General features: G+C 39.1%; 1 protein-coding gene and 1 long non-coding RNA gene across 2 annotated transcripts; one reads left to right on the plus strand and one right to left on the minus strand.

Annotated features, from left to right (window-relative positions):
* Window positions 1-1502: 1502 nt before the first annotated feature.
* Window positions 1503-4003, plus strand: LOC136435099 (uncharacterized). The gene is made up of 2 exons (XR_010755808.1): window positions 1503-2858; window positions 2922-4003. It is a non-coding gene; the product is annotated as an uncharacterized lncRNA (long non-coding RNA).
* Window positions 3575-18463, minus strand: LOC136435097 (MAP kinase-activated protein kinase 2-like). Its single transcript, XM_066428313.1, has 10 exons — window positions 18138-18463; window positions 13218-13357; window positions 11531-11595; window positions 9856-9935; window positions 9202-9328; window positions 8748-8823; window positions 7549-7673; window positions 6253-6338; window positions 5970-6050; window positions 3575-5773 (listed from the first exon to the last, which is right to left on the minus strand). The coding sequence occupies exons 1-10, from the start codon at window positions 18297-18299 to the stop codon at window positions 5642-5644; spliced, it is 1074 nt and encodes a 357-aa protein (XP_066284410.1). The 5' UTR covers window positions 18300-18463; the 3' UTR covers window positions 3575-5641.
* Between the last annotated feature and the right edge of the window lie 1851 nt (window positions 18464-20314).

A 20314-nucleotide genomic window follows, 5' to 3' on the forward strand; every position in this document is an offset into this window, starting at 1 on the left:
TTTTGCGATGTCTTTAATCTGCACCTGCAGATGAACATACACTATTGTCGTAATACTTACATGTGTGCAGTAATTTCACGTTCCCAGAAGCTCAGCAATTAATTTCTCCAAGTTCTGACTAAATTGGTGAGTAAGGCTGTTATGAAATTGAAACTTTTTAATACGATTCTCAAAGTTATATTTTAGAGATTTTACATAAAAGTTGTCACCACTTTCATTGCATCAGCCAGGGACATGTGTAAAGGGACACCTACACTTATGGGTTGCGAACTTGAGGTAATATTATTGTCTTTTTAAAGCATTGTAATTTCTTCGGCACACAGCTGGAGCTGGTCTTGATGAACTGTCAATCTGGCTGTGCTAAACTACTCTAATCTATTCTACTCTACTGGAAAGAGTTTTTCAAGAGTTTCGGGTGTGCGTAGTATTCCAGGCTGATGACGATCTCGCTGCAGGACGCTGTCGCAGACTCCAAGTCGGACCGGAAGGTTAAGTCGCATCGACGTGGAGTGGGGAGCCTTGAGTACGCTGCTGTAGATGCACACCGCATTCTTGTAGACCGTGTAGGTACGGGTGGAAAGGGAGAAGGGCGTGCGATGAGGAATTACCGCTCGTGGAAGCTCGTGGATAAGTTGTTAGGTTCGCGAGAAGAAACATGGCTGCTCAAATCACGGGCCGAAGTCTCGCGAGACCCCGCCTCAAGGGCGGGAAGTGAGTGAGGGAGGGGGGCTGTCGGTCCGATCGTTGTAGACTCTCTGTAAATACGCTATTGTGGGACGGTAACCCGCAGGTTTCTTGGCAGGTTCGTGTGCCTCGGCAGTTGGGAAACGTCGCACGGTAGGTTGAGAGGCTTGATGAAGGCTCAAAATGTATATGTCGGTGGAAACTCACACGGGGCAGGCGGGTGTGCAGTCCCAGGCTGGTGAAGAAACCTCGCTGCAGAACGCCCCCACAGATTACGAACAGTGTAGAGACAGCCGGAATCAGTCTTCGGGTGAAACTCTAGCTTAGAACTGCGAATCCAGGTGGACAACGTTACTGGGAGTCCCCGCACGCTACTGTGGTTGCACACCGCGGCCCTGCGTTAACATTGCAAGGGAGGCGAGCCGGCCGCACGAGGCGGCGGATTTCGCGTTGTGAGCGTGGCACGAGCGGAGGTCAGAGGTCGCTTCCTCCAGCGTAATTCCCTACGATTGGTCCAGACCAATCCTACTATGATTCTCAAAGTTATATTTTAGAGATTTTACATAAAAGTTGTCACCACTTTCATTGCATCAGCCAGGGACATGTGTAAAGGGACACCTACACTTATGGGTTGCGAACTTGAGGTAATATTATTGTCTTTTTAAAGCATTGTAATTTCATCACATATTAAAGTTGTGCTCCATGATAACTGTTCTGTATTCATCCTTAACAGCTGCAGTGATCGGCACCAGACTACATGTACCAGTAGCTGCCACCTGTGTCGTCATGGCCTTCTATGTCATGTTCCTGAAATAACACATCAATGGTGCATCTCGGGAACCGGACATCAAGATTACATCTACAGTCATCTCATTCTCAGTTTTATACACAACCAGACTTATGTGGAGACTGCATATACACTAGTATACATGTAGTATTTATGATGTACTCAAAACATTCTAAACCTGTTAGATAGATGCAAGGAGTTTTGATGGAAAAGAATGAAAACTTCTTATTGAAATTACAGACTCTACTGATGATCTTATATGTTGTATAGGACTGTCAACCTGCCTGTTCTGTAGAATCAGCACTCCATTCTCTTTGCACCTCCATTCTACCAGCATCAGCGCTTTAATCTTTGTCTTCCTATATATTTATAGTAAGTAGCTGAGTGAAATGTAGGTTACATTCTTATCTCTGCTGGTGACTGGGCAAGATGGCAATACTTATACATGTAACATATTTTCAGTGCGAGATTCAGCTATGATCTTTACAAATGTTAGAACAACAGGAACTATTTGTATCTCGCTGACTTAAGTTACAGATGTAAATGTATATAGTTAGTGTAAATAGAATGTATGAGAGATTAAATGGTGGAGAACTGTACATATTGGTATTACAGCTTTTGTATTCCCAGTTCCAAAATACTGAAATCATGAAGACTTTTGGGAGTATCGATTATGTCACATTAGCACTAAGTCTTGTAAAGCTGTCAGCACTTGGTCTATTTTTCATACATACATCTACCTAGTGCTATCTTTCAAAACATATACAGACTCTGTGTCAGAGTTATACTTTTGAAAAGATGTGAAATAAATTTCAAAGAGGTTTTTTTCCATATTGGTGTTTCAGTGCAATGTTTCTTGTTGACCTTCTATCAGCCAATCTGATTTGTCACAAGGTTTACTTGTATGCTGACCTAGGAGGCAAGACACAATATTGGTAAAAAGAATTATCCTATATTCGCCAGCAAGAGTGAAATCAGTAAGATAATTTCTGCAGTCTTCTTCCAGAATGTAGGATTTTTATTGCCCAAGATAAAGATCCCTTTATTCATTCTAATGTACTTTAACACAAGTTCTGTGTACAGTATGACAATTGGTATACATTCTGGTAAACTAAATACATGTAAAAGTGACCTTATATGTGTGTTTTTTTTTCATCATGGACCATATGTCATGCTATGTCAAGCTAAACACTTTTATTCTTTAGCCATATCCATGCTATGGTACACGTAGAATTAAAATCTTACAACATGTTAAGTAATACAGACTATGTATCAATAACCTGGGTAGCCAATCTCACAAGGGCAGCCAAGCAATTTGATCCCATTTCCAACAGAAGTAGCTGGACATGTATTTTGGGACAAATACCATATGCTCATTAGCAGGAAGGCCATATTTTAATGGGCTGGAAGTTCTAGCCCATTAAAGTATGGCCTTCCTGCTGCCTGGAAGGCTGTTAAGTGACCCCAAAGCAATGGTTTAACCGGTCGGAAGGCAATGTTTTGAACGGGTGGAAAAGAAATCTTTACTGGAATCTATGTTACAATAATTCAGTAATCTTAAACATTGATTTTGACAATTACCGTGGATCAATGCTGAAGTATGGCCTACATTTTCTGGAAACTACAATCTGGGTTTTCACATAACCCAAGAAGTGTAAATAATATGAAGACTACAAATATATAGTGTTTCTATATTCCTAAGGTTTGTACCCTCACAGGTAGCTTATTTTGGTGCAAGCAAGTACACAAAGTTTGTACACACTAGATGGTATTGTACATTGTATAAAAATTGTGGTATTTGGTCTGTTTTGTTACTCGATATTGCCAGGTCAATTCTAAGTAAAGATGTGGGAAGACCTACTTTGCTTAAAGGTGTGTTTGACTTGATTCAGCAGTCATAAGAAAATATGGCAGCATCATCATATACTGGCAATGGCAGATAGGTAACATTGTTGAATTTTGTGAGGATAACTAATCTTTGGCACCACTCTCTTGGGTATATGAAATGAAGAAAGCAATTAAATCTAAATACATGTACATTTGACTCTACTGCACATGCATTTCAAGAATATGCATCTGAAGTCAATGGGCTACGATAGAATATCAGCAACTAAAGATTTATTCATCCATGACATCACAAAAAGATCAATCACACTCAAACAAAAAATCCTTCCAATCATATCCTACATCATCATGTTCTACAACATATAATAACATTGGAAGAAACAATATTCTTAAGAACCACAATCTAAACATCCTACCATACACTGTTGATCTTTTGCAAAACTTTAAACTTTTCTCTGTTGTATTTATCTTTTCAATTCTCAAATCAGGTATTTCATTCATGATAAGCCTGGATTATCATTAGTTTATCAGAAAATAGTATACATAAGTATACGAATACAAATGTATCTATGACTACTGTATTAAGGTCCCTTGCAGTTCCATATGACTCAATGAGTTGCAGTACACTGACTATGACAGTTGTTAACAGACATATTTTATGGTGGAATAAATAAATCTCAAACTCTGTTTGTTCTGAAATTCCAGCAACAGATGACAAAACACTATCATTCCATATCAGCAACTTAACCCATTCATATCTGCATTCAGCTGATGAACACTTCTTAAGAAGGTATGGATGACTTGTAAATGTGCTATCTGCTGCAGTATCTGTTAGACAGAATTTTGTCATGAATGGGTCAAGTTTATACAACTGCATTCCAGTTTGCAGGGGACCAAGAAAGCTCATGTTGTTACAATGCAAATACTAGTAGTCATCCATAAAGGATTCTGGTGTACCACACGTGCCGTTTAACACCATGCCTCTTAGTGGGAGATTCCATTCATGAGGCGTGCTCACTTATATATAAATATAGCAATGTAGCATTAGTTGTGTTAAATTATGTTAGCATCTACTACACAAATAAGCATAAATCTATGCACTATCATACATATAAGGTAAGTAATTACAGATGAACAACAGTACTCATGAAAACTCCTCTTCCATCTATATTTTCCCATTCAATCAATTTTCAGATCACAAACTGCACACAATTTTGTGTTCATTTCATTCAGCTGAAATATATGATTAATTAGTAGATTGTTACACACAAAAATGTGTATAGTGTCACATAACAATTATTGCAGAGCAAATGTTCTACAGCACAGAAGCATCAATGTGAGCGGGTATTTACAGCAATTATTGCAGACAAGGCCGCAAAAATTGAATTCTGAAGGTGTTAAGACTATGGGACCATTTAATGTCCATTTTCATATCTAATCATGGCAGAACTGACAATTCTTGTTCAATGAAAACCAGCGAGAACCTTCAGTGAGCAAGATACTATAATAAAATAGCCTCATGCTGTTTTAGGTTTTCTTTCTTGGCCTCTTGATCACAATTGTTATAAGATTCTTCTTCATCTAACTTTAATTTTAGAAATCAAAACATGGCAACATCATTGATTGAAGATGCCTCGTCACAGCACATGAAAAATAAAGAAACTAAAAGCATGCTTGTCTATTTACAAGATTACCGGGGATTTTCTTTCATGATTTCTTGTGCTGAGTACAATACACAAGTCCTGAATTCTAATGAAGGGAGTACTTTCTCCTTCTCTTTTTGGTCAGTATATACATATTTATGTGCACATATATCATATGGAAATAGCGTCTCTCAAACTTATGATTACTTATCAACATATCAATTCTTAAGGAACGCTACAAAAGCAAAATAAATCAAAAACTGCAATTATCTATTCCTACTCCTGCTATTCATACAACCAAGGACATTATATAGGACCTTGATACAACCTATAGTAGCTTCTACCTGTCCATCAGTAGTTACCAGTGGCTTAAAAAGTGGTTAGTGTTCAATACCAAACAGTTCAGTTTGACTGGATTGTCACACTACTGCCAAGGGAACAGAAGGATTATATTGCTTACAAAAAGTACATGATCATGATACACATAATTAGTTTTATAATGTCTCCCTAACCCAAAGTGTAAGGATAGTAAGAGGAGACAAGAATGCACACAAATCTTTATATTAAGAAAAATGTCAGAAGCAAAATCTGCCGATACTTTCAAGCACAAATACATGTAGCAATATTTCCTCTAATTATCCATCAGCCCCTCCCCACGTGCCCTCCAGGTGCTCAGCGTTCATTACTTTGATATCTGCCCCTCTGCCTTCATGCGCCGCTTATTCAGAAGGGGGTTGCTGGACGCTGAGATCTCTTTGATCTTGATCTGGTCATAGTCCACCCTCATGGTGGCCAGAGCATTGGTCATCTCATCCTGCAGGGACAGAGAAGGAGCATTGGTCACTTTTACTGCTGATGGTATTGATGATCTATTTTTCTTCTTAGTTTGATGTATCATGATACTTACAGTGTTCCATTTTGTCGCTAAATGTTTGGAATTATATCGAGAAATGGCCTGTCTATGATCTGAAAAAATTCTACAAATAGGAAGCATCCCAACTGGATCTTACCTGTACTTCTTGCCAATAATCCTTCTCATCATCCAACACCTTGACCGTCGCAAGGGGTGTCTGGGGAACATTCTCGACTCCCTGGAAAACAGTTCATAATTTCAAATTTCAGAAGTCAAATCTTACATAGAAGTGTATTGGAACAAGGCAGCCTCCATCTATATATCTTGACGGTTCTATAAGTATCACCTGGTCTCTATGGTATAACACGATACTACTTCTAATGGTGATTATTTACAATATGACATATTTCTGAAGAAAAACTAAGAAGACATGTACTTACAGATACCCATTGATGTGCCATGAACTCTGTGATGGTAAGTCTCTCCTGGGGGTCAGTCTTCAGCAGCTGGTTGATCAGGTTCTTGGCTGTGGGAAACAAGATGAAGTTCATGTCAAAACCAGTAGGAGGCAGGCATTTCAGGTGCCGGACAGCACAACATCTCTGAGTCAGTATATATTGTGGACTTCATATCTAAGCTGCTAGGAGGCAGGCTTAGGATTGATGTCGATCCTGCTATGTGGCGTAATGTGTACCATAACAAATTTGGGATTACTGAAACTGAAAGAAGATTACAGCTCAGAGCTCTTGATGCATGGTTCATAACACATGCGACCCCTCTAAATTCAACTCATAAAAACTACCATTTACTTCTGCATTTAGGGATTAAGGTTACTGCAACCTTGACAGTTACAGTAGCTGCAGCACATAGAATACTGGGTGGGTAAGTATATTTGAAAAATGTCCCTTGAGAGCAAATCAGTCCATATCTCAACATTAAGAGATTACAAAGTCACCAAGGGGATTGCCTGGTATGAATGTTTCATAACTCTGTGGTTAGGGACTACAGGTCTGGTCAATTGTGGTTTGTCCTCTAGGTATATAAAGATGAACATTATACCCAGGGTATAATATCAGCAGTTATGAAGGTTTGCACGGCAAGCTTTTCGGAGATTGTTCAACGTTTTGTGTCACTACTTCTGTAGCCTGTATTACACAATCTCTTGCTTAGGGGCCTGACCAGTGGAAGGGCTGCTAGAAGCTTGGTTGACATTGTGTACCTATGAGTCTACCATCAAAAGGATGTTAAACAAGCTATTTCCTTAATTTCCAGGCAAAGGCCATAATTATCTCAACTGAGAGGCAGAAGTGCTGCTATGCATATGGATGACATACAAAGGTTGTTATCTTTTATCTGTAAATGATCTATTCTAAATGTTCACCACAGACTTGGTTGATTATGCTCTTGTCTGAACCAGACGACTAAGTCATTCATATATTAAACATCAGTAGACAAGAGTTCAAGACAAGTACTGCAGGAAATTGGATGTACTGAGAGTTGACGATAGAGGTCGGGTCTATAGAAATGTTCGTGGAAAAGAGTGGGCACAGACAGTAGAATATGGAACAATATAGATTGGTGATTGTTATCTGTATCATCATCATCAGTAATAACACATTCAGTGGGAATACCATCTACAAGGGAAATGGTACAATGTCAGGTATTTACATTACAAAGGTGGTTAGGACAAGATTGAATCAGATATGGAATTGACAATGAGAGGTCGTCCTACACACCTAGCTCTGATACAGCGCTCCACTCAGGGTTGGGGAACTCATACTGGCCGTTTCTTATCCTCTTCTTCATCCCAGGGGAGATGGCAAGACCGTGGTTACTGTAGAAGGGTGGGAACCCACACAGCCTGCGGGAACACAGGGCATCGAGTCATAAACCATGGTCAACCTCAAGTCCTTGCAATGTAGACTCTACAACGTTATAGGAATCTGTCTCAGCTAACATTGTCAAAGATCATCAGACCAAGTTTGACTGTATGTGTAAAATCTACATTTATACATCTATAAAATACTAGGAAAGACCCCTTATGGGGCATTACGACTAGGGAAGTGCAGCTTAGTGTGACAGGGGATGGTGGTATAACATAAACCCTAAATCTAACATCCCATCTCTTTAATGTGATAGAAATACAGCTCTGTTGGCACAATGATGTTTGGATCATAAGTGCTGATAAACAAGGATTTTAACTTGTTTCCTTTCTTAAAAAGTACAGAGAGTCTATCAACATTCGTTTTTAGCTTTCCCGTTGCTTCCATAATAGATAAATCAATACTGGTGCTTCCTGACCTACATTAATTTCTTTTCCCAATAATTGGTCTGAGATGACGTCAGAGAGCTAATGTGACATAACCGACTACGTCAAACTGCAATGAATGCTCTCTTAGTGAGGCTTAGTTAAATTTACCCAAGTACTCGAAGTAATTGGGACATTAACAGTGAAGCAAACCTTGACGAATGTAAGTGGAAAGTGAACTTTCACTAATACAATGTCTGTTTTTCCTACTGTTTTCTAACTCAAATTACAAAATATTACAAGAATAATTTTGGTGAATCTGGATTTTGATTGATATATTGTGGATTGCAAGTTATACAACTTAGGTGTCAAAGGCACCATTTACATTTGATACCATATTCTAATTGTGATACTGGTAGGGTGTTTTACTCAACCATAAAATTTAATTTCACACCTTTTTACTGGCTCATGACACAGTACATATACCATGACCAATTTTCCACCATGTTAAATTGTGTACATGTGTAATTGCTACCTGAAACCTCACCTCAAGAGTCAAATTTCTAATGGCCAACTTTCAAAACCTTTTAACAGCTTAATATGCAAATAAGTGTGACTGGGGAAGTATTACAAACACTTGTGAGGTAGTGTCATATTCAGGGTAAAATAACAAAATTTCAGACTTACAGTATATACATGATGACTCCCAGGGACCACATGTCGCAAGACTTGTCATATTTTTCTGGACCTAGAACTTCAGGGGCTGAAAAACATAAACACAATATCAGATACTGAAATATTGCCAATCTTTTCAGAATTTTATCCTAAAATGTCACAACACAGTCTACCCATAACTCAACACATCACAATAGTATGTGTAGTTGACGTTAAAAACTACACTATTAGGGATTAAGGTTACTGCAACTCTTTTCCACCAGTATCCTCTGTAGCATGATATCAAGTCTAAATTGTTAGTTTCTTCCACAGCAAAATACATCTATCAACATGGCCAACTCTATTTTGGTGGCAAGGTACTGGTATCAATTTGAGACCTTTGATTGCATTCTTTTATTTCTTACACAATGTTTTGGAAGGAGGACATTATGTACGGAAAGGACATGAGAAAATCTGCCATACTCACCTACATAGTACGGTGTGTAACATGGTGTAGCTAGTGAGTTGGTTTCCCTCGTCTCCTTGGCAAAGCCAAAGTCTGTGAGTTTGAGAACTGCATTTGGCTGTTTCATTGTGTACAACAGATTCTCTGGCTGTCAAAGGAAAATTTGAAAAAGCACAATATTCAATAATGAGGCTAAAAGCTTTTTGGCACAAAATTCCACTTCATCAAAAGCATATTTCCAGTATCATCCAGAAATTATATATTCTCTATGCTTCCTCTAAAAATTCCCAAATGGGCCAATTAAGCACTTATGAATTAGTGTTCCACTACTGTTTGCATATCTCTTAGCATGGTGGCAAATTTGGAGTCAAACAAACACAGCTGCATTTATATAACAAATAATATGCTTTGCATGGTGAATATAAGTCACGACTTGTTTTTCATTAAGCATAGAGACCAGGGTCACAAGGTAACATCATGAATGTAGAGCAGTCACCAGGGTACTATAAATGCCCAAAGACAACAATGCTGGGTCTTTTTTTCAGGGTAGCATAGATATGCAATCGTGAAAATGACTTGATTTTTACTGATGGATATCTTCCTTGCAAACTTTCTCATTCCTGCACCAATAATCCTGTGAGAGTGTATGTATTAATGATACTGTATTTTTCTTACCTTGATGTCCCTGTGTGCAATGTTCATGGCATGCAGATGCTGGATCGCTTTCCCAATGTCCCTCATCACACCTGCCGCCTCTGCCAAGACATATAAACACTTTCAGAAACTTCGTCATTCATCCACTGAAATAGCTGGTAAATACTGAGATGATCTACGACATGTAGGCTGGAAAGATTTAAAAAGTCACCCAAGTCAACAACTTTGCAGACAATCTGGAAGTGTTCATGTGTTCAAGTGCCAAGTGTCATGTCTGCCAGGGAAAACTGCATCATCCCCACGTAAAATGCATGTGGGATAACTGTCTGTATAAAATCAAGGGTCTCTGACGCAGTAATTTCTTATTGAGCAAACAGAAAATCTAACCAATGTTGGAGTACATGTAGTTACAGTTAGATCAGCTGTCTATCACAGAAGAGGCAGACATTAACACATTTTGCTTTAATTTAAACATTCCCCTTCAAACAAGGTCACACTTTAACTTCCCTTAAAAATTTAGGTGGTAAGTACCTTAAAAGTCAGATATTTCAGCCTGACTTATGCAGAAAGGTCAGCTGTTGATGGTTAATATTTTGGGACTCCATGGGAGATAAACTAGAAGGTGAAAAGTGTACAGAATAATCTGAAGTAAACCCAACATTTCAGACTTTTATCTCTTTCTTCTTTTTCCATGAGCCTGTTCAGATATATGCCTTAGGTCATAGTTGATAAGGATTTTCAGACACGCGTGTCGTGATGGAAGCATAAACACCACTTCAGACAATTCTATGCAGGGTAAAAATAAATGTGGAAAAGTTGAGGCTACATCCAACAGGAGAAAAGAAATCAATTTCAAAGGGATTTAAAGTCCAGAGGCCAAAAGCATGTTAGATACACTTAATGTACACCAATACAGCACGATTTAAGGTGCATTCCTATAACTAAGATGATGTCTGTAATACATGACTGGTAAAATTTCACTTAATGATGCAATTGGACACCACAACAGGTACTTTTATTACATTATGGCAATTATGGCAATAAAGAGGTGCATCAGCGAGCAATGAATATGGAAATGAAAGGGGCTGAATGATTGAGGCTAGAGACAAGAGAATTTGTGTATAAAAAAAAAGGTGGGCTCCGCTACCGAGCTACTCAAAAGGATGCATGAAACTTTTGGTCTAAAAATACAGGCGTTGTTTATGGGACCTGTCCTTCTTAAGGACGCAGGGAATGTCACATCTGGTACAGACTAGGATCCATTACAAAAGGGCAGCTTCTGACACTTACCAGAAGGGCAACAAATTATCTCAAAAGCCACTATAATGCAGTTGACGAGCTTTGGCCAAATTTGTTGATTGCCACAGGGTAGCTCAAGTGAAAAATGAGACACCAGCTTTTTTTTGGGCGCACCTGCAAACATCGGTCGATCTCTAAAAATCAGGTGATGATCAAGAGAACACCAGGCACATTACTGCCGAAAATGTCATTTAGAACTTGCAGACTATCAGCTTATTAATTATCCTGAGGGCCTTAAACTACTAAAGCAGTCACACAGTTTCACAAAGTGACAAAAATCTGCAGTACAATTGTCAAATATGACAGGCACACATTAGCAATTTACATATGATATCACCATGCATGCTAGGCAAAATGGAAAACCCCAACAGCAGACATAAGCACCATGCTTGCTCACCTCTCTCTGTGAAGGCTTGGTCTGCTCTCTCTTGGATTCGTGTGAATAATTCTCCACCTTCCATACTGTAGGGAGCACAGAAATCTAGTTCAAATACAAGAACTACAAGTAGAATCATATGGCAGAACTTCAGGCAGTTATAATCAACTTTGCTGACAGTTTCTGTCAAGAATATAATACTCAGAAGAATATCAAACATTTAAATGACAAAGTTCTGAAAATTTACTTGCATCATTTTGGTCACCCTGAGGCCCGCTCCAGATGGCACAGCACACTGTCGCATCTTGCATCAGAGTCCGAGGTACAGGTTTTTGTAGGAAGATTTAAAAGCACCCTAATGATGCTATCATGTACCGAATTGATCAGTTAGACTTTTAAGTTTACGATATTGTTGTACCAACTCTATAGCACCCTTGCTCGAATGCAAAGTATATTCCAGACTCCGATGCAACGTGTAACAATGAGCTGTGCCATGTGAAATGTGCCTCTGCCAGTTCCCGAGTTCCTTGTCACACTCAGAGGGGAAAGCAAGGTTTGCCAAAAAAGTGGGCTGTCCAAATATGGAAATTAGGGTGAGCATTCCACCAATAAGTGTGAAGAATGCTATCCACAACTTGGCATCTTAGATGTTGCAAGGTATAACTTGGACATCATGACTGTGATTGCTAGCTCTCACAGTTTTTTTAAATTGTTCTTTTGTTTTGACAGAGAATTAAAATTTGAAACATTAAGGTTCCAGGCAACAGCTAGATTTAACATATTTTGAATTTCAGTTTCACAAAGAACACTGCGTAACGAGGTCGTAAACTTTAGCCATAGTACGTGATATATCACAATCAATATATCCTACCACATGGCTATGATGCTCTCATCTCCCTAATAAACGTACTGGTATATTTATTTTTTCTAGCCTCAAAATCCACCCAGTAAGTTCTCATTTTGGACGGCACTATTTCTAGCCCGTGTTCATATAATCTCTCGCTGGCTGGGGTTAATAACTCTTTGGGGAGGGTGTGTGATGTATCAGGCTAGGACGGTACGTATCCTTTTTTTTTTTAATCGGACCTTTGTTAACCAGGGATCCCCCCAAAAAAATGAAAGTTAGGGGTTTTCTACCAGTAATTCCTTTCATGTCAGGGTACAACAGTATAAATGAAAAAAAAGAACCTACCTGCATATCTTCTGCCCTTGGACAGAAGTTAGCATTGGACACACAGTGGACGCAGTTAACATGTCAATTGGGATATTTTGCTCGGGGCATGTTCATCAGATTTTGAAGATATGTCAAGGGGATATTTCTAATCGGGGGAGGGGGTTATTTGGGAGATGAGAGTACTAAGTAGTTCACAGAACCAGTGGAGCAGATGGTTGTACCAAGAGGAACAACCAGGACAGGTCAAAGTTCAAGGCAAATACTTACACCAAATCTCTTCTTTTTCATCTCTCTGGCATCCACTTTTTGATAAGTGAGACTAAATCTCGACACAAACCTACTGCTTGAAGGAAATCTAACTAGTAACTTTCTGACTATTCCTTACGACCAACATGATATGCAAACAAGAAACTTCAGAAACTACATAACACTTTAGAGAATTTTGAGCCATATAAACAACTGCCATTTAATATCTTCATGTACATGTACAATGAACAATATACAAGACATGGGATGCAAAACACAGGTACTTACCATTCCATGAGGACCATGAGACAGTTGTGTCCGTGGTACCTGTTCTCGTACACATCTACTATCCTGACGATGTGTGGACAGTTGGAAGCCCTGAACTGTAGCTCCACCTCCCTCCTGGCCTTAGGACTGTCTCTTAGAACCTGCAAAACACAGAATACATGGAGGTAGATCTAAGTCATATCAGAAATGTTTATCAAAAAATTAGTATGATTCAAAACTGTTGAACCATTGGCAACAAAAAGGACAAAAAAAATCAAAATAATGATTATCAATAATGCGTTTTGTAAGGTTTGCACAGTATTACATACATATGCATACAGTATGCCTGGAAATACGACAAATACTTGATATTTCTGAAATGTGTAATGCACAAAAAGTATGCAACAATTCCTTTCTTTAATTCAGAAAGTTGCCTATAAGGCAAAATCTACCATGTAATCTAAATGGGCTTCTATTTCCCAAGAAGTCTGGGTAACCATAAAAAGTCAAAGGGCAGGGCGGAAATTTGATCGTGGTTTCCCTAAACAAGTTGTCATCGATTTGGGGTTCCAAGATGGCCTTCTAAATCAAACCCAAACACCATCGTGACCATGCGATCAATACCGGACCATTTCCTCATCTGTGGACATGGAGGTATTGAAGGAATTTATGATTAATACCATAAACATGTACAAGCTAGCCTTGATAAAAATAGCACATTTCTAATTGTAAGTAAAAACAGCACTACAGTATAAATACAAACTAATGTGTATTGGTAAGAATATGATTCAGCATACTGGCATCATAATAATAAGTTAAAACAAAGACACAGTTGGCAATCAAATTCACAGGTCTGCCCTTCTTAGTCATTGTAATCTTTCAATTTCATGTTCGCTCACATCTTTCATCTGAGAAGGAAAAATGAAATACTGTATGTGATCCATATCCAGGAAAGGGGATGTGGATGACATATTTAATATTCCCTTTTCAAATTGTTCCTGACAAGAATCTATGAGTATGATATGGACATGGGTTATGATTCCAGAGCTACAGTATGTTCTTCTTTGGTCCAAGGAGCGAACCCCTCCCTTACAGCAATATTTCATAACCACAAGCCTTCTGAATGACATTATGGAAAACTATTCTTAGAAACCTTGAGGAGGTCTGGTTGGATCTATCATCACACCCACAGGTTATTAAGGGATACTTATACCTATTTGATTTCACCAAGATGTTATATAACGTCCTGGGCTTTACTGAGCAAACATATCATAAACTTCATAAAGACTGCTCTTGGAGAAAAGATCAGTGATCCCAAAGAGTATGTTCAAAATAAAACACACTAGACAAATACAGTAACAAAATCAGGTAAAATAAAGCACAATGGGATTTCCTATCATGAAAGAACTAAATTTACACTGGATAGCGCAACGTGAAGATAAATTCACTAAAATCCTACGCTAACAACATACTGCCTTATTTTTCTAAATAATAACACAAACCAAAAGGCTGACCACAAACAACTGTGTCTATTTGAATGATGAGCGGTTACCACCATACTGAATTAAGACTAATAAGACATGGCCTGACAGATATATGGACCAGTACTGATGTCATGGTCACTGAGAGGGCACATCTGAAGGACTACCTGACCCAGTAACACTAATACTACAGCACCTCCATTCAGAAACTGGCAGACCATTAGTCTCTGCTGACCTACTCTTCAGTCTTGCTGGGTCCTCACCAGCATCAAACTAATTTGATCACAATGGGAGATGGCTGATTATGACTGAGTCAAATGGATATCATCATCACTCCCATTTTCTGATTGGTTGCTGGATATTAAGGTCACATGCAAAGAGTTGACAAGAAACCAATGAGGTCAATACTTACTGTAAAATCCTTTTAACATCTTGCTGATGCCGCCTTATAAATCAACTTGGAAGTACATGTAAGTATTTGGACAAAAGCTAGCCTGGATGCCAGACCCCCAAACTCTAAAATATACATATATAAGCTGGATCACAATACACCTGAAATCTTACTGTACGATTTATCTTTTTATATAGCCTTTTCAACACAATCAATAAATGATTATGGTATTCACTACAATGAGTTGTACTTCCTCGTGATTAATTATAAGGAGAACCATGTATATTATCTGCCATTCTAACTATGATTCTCAGAAAGGGCAAGATCATAATTTTGAACGAGCTACTTCCTATGTTTTAAGTTAATCAAACTCCATGGCGTGACTCAGTGCTTCCAAATTTAGTCCCTATTATGATATGTCAGTCTCAAATATTCTACCTCTTTGTACTCTAGTTATTAAGTTTGGAGACAAATATGAACCTTCAAAGGAATATACAGTATACTAAAAAAATCTATTGATAAAAATGTGAAGTTGCAGATTCCCCCTATTTTGGATGTAAACAGCTGTTCAGGGACACGTGAATGCTTTGATCTTTGCAGACAAAGGTTGTTTGGACTTTTTACCATGCCTACCATCTGGCTGAACAGGTGGTATTTTTAAAGCAGTCATTGGCTGTCTGTGTGTTTTAAATTTCTGGTAAGTACCTTACTGCAGAAATACACCCTTTGCCATGACCTCCAGATCAAGAACATTGTGCAGTTCCAAAACTACCCTAACAGGTTAAGGTTGCCTAAGGTTGAATGCCGGCAGGATCCATTTACAAACCCTCAGACTGGCCACGACACTGGTGGAACATGAAACATAACAGCTCTGTTTGTCATGTTACAGGTTTACTGTATTGTGTGTCTACTACCTTGCAAGGTGACTTCCTGTTGACAGAGGTATCACTGTCACTTTTTCAGACTGGGGGTTCATTTCCATCCTGTCTGACATTCCCATATCCTGTTTTAGATCAAGGGTAAGGGTGCAAAAATAAAGGGTTACCAAAGCAACATGGCAAGTTGGCAGCAATTTAATGATACACAGACATAGGGTAGACTTGGTATACTTCCAGAGATGACATTTCAGAAGGGGGCCAAAATACTCCTGGTGCAAATAGTGGTGATAAACAAGGACTTTTACTTATTTTATCCACATCTTTGACATTTTAGAGGGCAGGTACTACACTGATGCCAGCGCAACACCAGAAAAAAACCACCATCTCAAGGCAAGGATTCACTTTATGACATTGGCGTCTAGCCAAACCCCACCACAATAACCCAGGATAAGGTTTCAGCTAACCAGAATTTCTAGGTAACTTCTAGGATACTAATGTCAAGGGTTAATCCTAAACTGGGACAACAATAAGAGCTGAACAAATAACTTTGATCACGACTTGCACACAGGCAAGCACTGACTTTCGTCTCAAGAAGTTACCCAGAACTAGCCTACAAAGTGTAGTTTCGTGAAGCCAAAGACATACATGTACATGCTAACTTCTCTACATTTGATTGTTGTTCAGTAAATGCAAACCTAGACACACCAGTTAGAAGAATGGTCATTGAGGTGAGGTCATGCTTGATTTGCAGGTTTTTAAGGAAGTTTGAAATGTGTTGACACAGAAAACACCCAATGCGTTTTACTTCCTCAACTTACCACGCTATACAAACACAGTCAGAGGTTATCTTTTTCTCAGCTCCTGTATTTTTAGTACATTTGAAAACTGGGGGCCACGAGAAGCTTAATCATAAACAAGCCGTTTTAATAAAACTGTACAAGTTTCAAAATGCTAAAGCAGTTCTGCTGTAAAGTGCTAATTAAAAAGTAATGCTGCAGTTTCATTTCAAGGAGGGAGGTTGAAATCCTGACCTAGCCAGTCCAATACTGAACACTGATAAACATACCCTTCTTAAAAAAGAATTCAGTACCTTGAGCATAACACTTCCCCAAAAGACAAGTGGTTCACCATAGTATGTGATGGCCAAAACCAACCAAATCTTCTTTCCACACTCACAACATACAATACTGGTGTGTTATGCAATGATTACCAGTTACACAATACTTAGAATCAGAATATACCTTAAAAATGTAACCTTCACAATATGACATGAGATGATAGGATGTGATAGGATGTGATATGATGTATGATTATCATAATGATATAAGATGTTACATACTTTTCTAATTGTTATAACAAAAGAATTATGCGACAACGTTGTATTGCCATCCGTTTTCATATACATATGTACAGGAACAACCTCAACTGTTTTGTAACAACAGGTAAAGGTAAACATTGAGTGGAATGTTTCACAAAATGAAAGCACTATGTTTCTGGTTACAGTGGGTGGAAAGGTTTCCTCCTTTTCTAATGCCATATAAGAAGGTAAATATTACTGTTTTCAACACGGTCATCATTGCTTTGATTCTCAGCAGTAAAGAAGAACTGACCATGGATCTTTCACAAGTAACTGATTACCATTTCATCACCAGTCTACCACCATGTCATATTTCTACATCCAGTGAAATTCACACAACTCAAAATTAAGTTTTTACAGTTATAGATAAAGCAATGCGATAAAGCGATAAAACATCAACTGCTAGATTAGGTTTCAATGAGTACATGCTACTTTCTGTTTTGTTTTCTTCCTGATACTGTATAATGCAAGTTAATTGTGGTAATAATGTTCTGGTGTGTTATTTGTTGTGTAAATTATCATAATTTCTTGCACAGGGGGAAATAATGGAATTTTACAGAATATTGGGTCACTCCTAACACTAGGGCATGATGCAATGAGACTACACAACAAACAAAGGGTCACCCCATACATAGCTTAGTCATCACTGACCGCCTGAACATTCTCCCACCTTTGTGTGAGGTAACATAACACACATGTAACGTTATGTCTTCTTGTTCCGGGTCTGCCCCCCTCCCCCACAGATCAGAAAGGAGAAGGTAGATTTTGTCATGCAGAATCTAATCTACTCAAACTAAATATAACCCGGAGGATGAGAAAGCAGACAAAACTAACCTTGAGAGCGAATTTCTCTCCCGACTGTTTGGAGAACACCTCCAACACTTTCCCGTTGATACCGAGCCCGAGCACCACCGCTGAGACCTGGTAGTCCTCGGTGATTGGGTTCTTCTTGGGCTCCATCTGTCCTTGGTTTTTACCTTGTCCCTGCCCCATCATTTTTGCGGGAAGCTCCACGTAGACTTGGTTTCGTTGTCGACTGGTTCGTTGTGTGACTATTCACGCTCGCGTACAATGAAGGGAATCACGGGGCAGAGCGTGCGTCTGTTTTCTGTAGTATCGCTGAAAATGGCCGGGTGACGGAGGCTTGAGTCATCACTTCGTAAGGTCACCTGACGGGGGGGGGCGTCCTTCCCTTATATGGGCATGCTAGTAGTAAACGTAACACTTACAACACGGATGCATGAGGCTGTCAATGTCCATGTTTCTGACCTCAAAGTTGGGTAAATGTTAATTTTCTAGTGATTATTAGGTCAAGTAGGATTTTATATCATGCATGTTGCCAAATATAGCATTTGATGAGAATGAAGGAGTGGTATATATCAACCTCCTGGTTCACTTCCGGTTTTGAGCAGGCCTGGCTGGAACCGCCCCCAGCCGGTCTGGTCATACGTAATAGCAGGGATTTACCCTTGTCACCAATCATGTCAATGATGCTGAAAATACAACTCATTTCATCATCGCTACGCAATCGTGTCAGGGATACAAGGAATATCTGCCCCAAATTAGATTGGTTACGCTCGTGGCTTAAGTTAGTAACACCAGACAGCAAGGAATGACAATGCCATGGGCGGGATTTGAGGTCAAAACTACCATAGATGTTATTGGATAAGAACGATCTGTAACATCTTTGAAATTGAAGTTCAAACTAGTTTGGTTGCTAAACCACAAAAACATTTTAATTAAGACATCCCAACCAACAGAAGAAAAACTTCTACCAAGGAGGTTAAATAGAGATTCTATAATATAATAAGTATTCAACCTCCTTGCTCCTACCTAACCACTACCTTACTCTATTATATCCATCTTTGTTTTCCTCACGGAAGTATTTTTTAAACTCAATTTGAATGTTTAACCATTACATATTTCCAACGGGTAACAGCCAGGTCAAAAAGTACTCCAAGCAGAGGTTCGGCTCTCGGGCTGGTGTTTTTGTCGGGTTTTCTATTTCTTCCCGTTTTCTTTATGTCGCCAATCCAAAGAGCCGAATCTCTGCTAGGAAAGTAGTCAAAAACACCGAAATCTACATTTCGTATTCTGTATTCTCCACAGCTAAACGCAATAGTTCATGATCAGGACACGATTTCAGGAGAACATGATTTAATCATGCCTATTGAAACACGATGATTTACATAAAAGTAGGGGGTATATATCGTTTCATTATACAGTGTTGCTCAATCATACACCTAAATCATTCTCAGCTCAGTCTGTTGGACAAGGGGCAACCTGTTGGTAGTATGATAGTATTTGTGCAGAGGAGGAAATCAAACGCACGTCTGCACGCACTCGATCCTCCAACGTCCTCTACTGGCCTCTGCTATAAATGCAGATACATTGTACGATGAAAGAAAGGTGCGACGGCTGCAATGTGCTGACATACGCAGGCCTGGACACACAGTAATCAGCGTTTTGCCTGCACAACATAGTCATCATGGTCATCGTACTAAAGTTTTAGAACAAAATCATTCAGTCCAATGAGAAACCATGATCCAATTGCTACAGCGCTAGAAAGGTAGGCTGGACAAGTATCAAAAGAAGCCTCTTTGCACAAACGCACACTTATGACACCAGGCATGATTGCATACAGAGCATCTCATCTGGTCCGTCATTGATTTGATTTGATTTGGGTCTTTAATCACCTATGATTTGTGCTGTTGGGGAAACATTTAAAATTTGATTGGTTTCTTCAGTTTCAGGCATTCTTGCATTTAATATCATCAGTCGCATAAGGCAATATCTGCCTCTGTAGTTGGTAAAAATATCTAGATAAATTAGTTTCCGACAGCCTAATCGTAATCCAGGACAACTTCATAATGCCGCTTAATGCGTACTTTGATCGTAACCCGGTATTATAGCGTTCTGTAAACCCAGGGCAGGTTGCAAGACTACGTACCTCAAATCCCCCCTTCTCACCCTTTGGGATCGTCTACATTGACGTCACGGCGTGACCGAAG

Source organism: Branchiostoma lanceolatum, chromosome 5, assembly GCF_035083965.1.
Source record: "Branchiostoma lanceolatum isolate klBraLanc5 chromosome 5, klBraLanc5.hap2, whole genome shotgun sequence".
Lineage (NCBI taxonomy): Eukaryota > Metazoa > Chordata > Leptocardii > Amphioxiformes > Branchiostomatidae > Branchiostoma > Branchiostoma lanceolatum.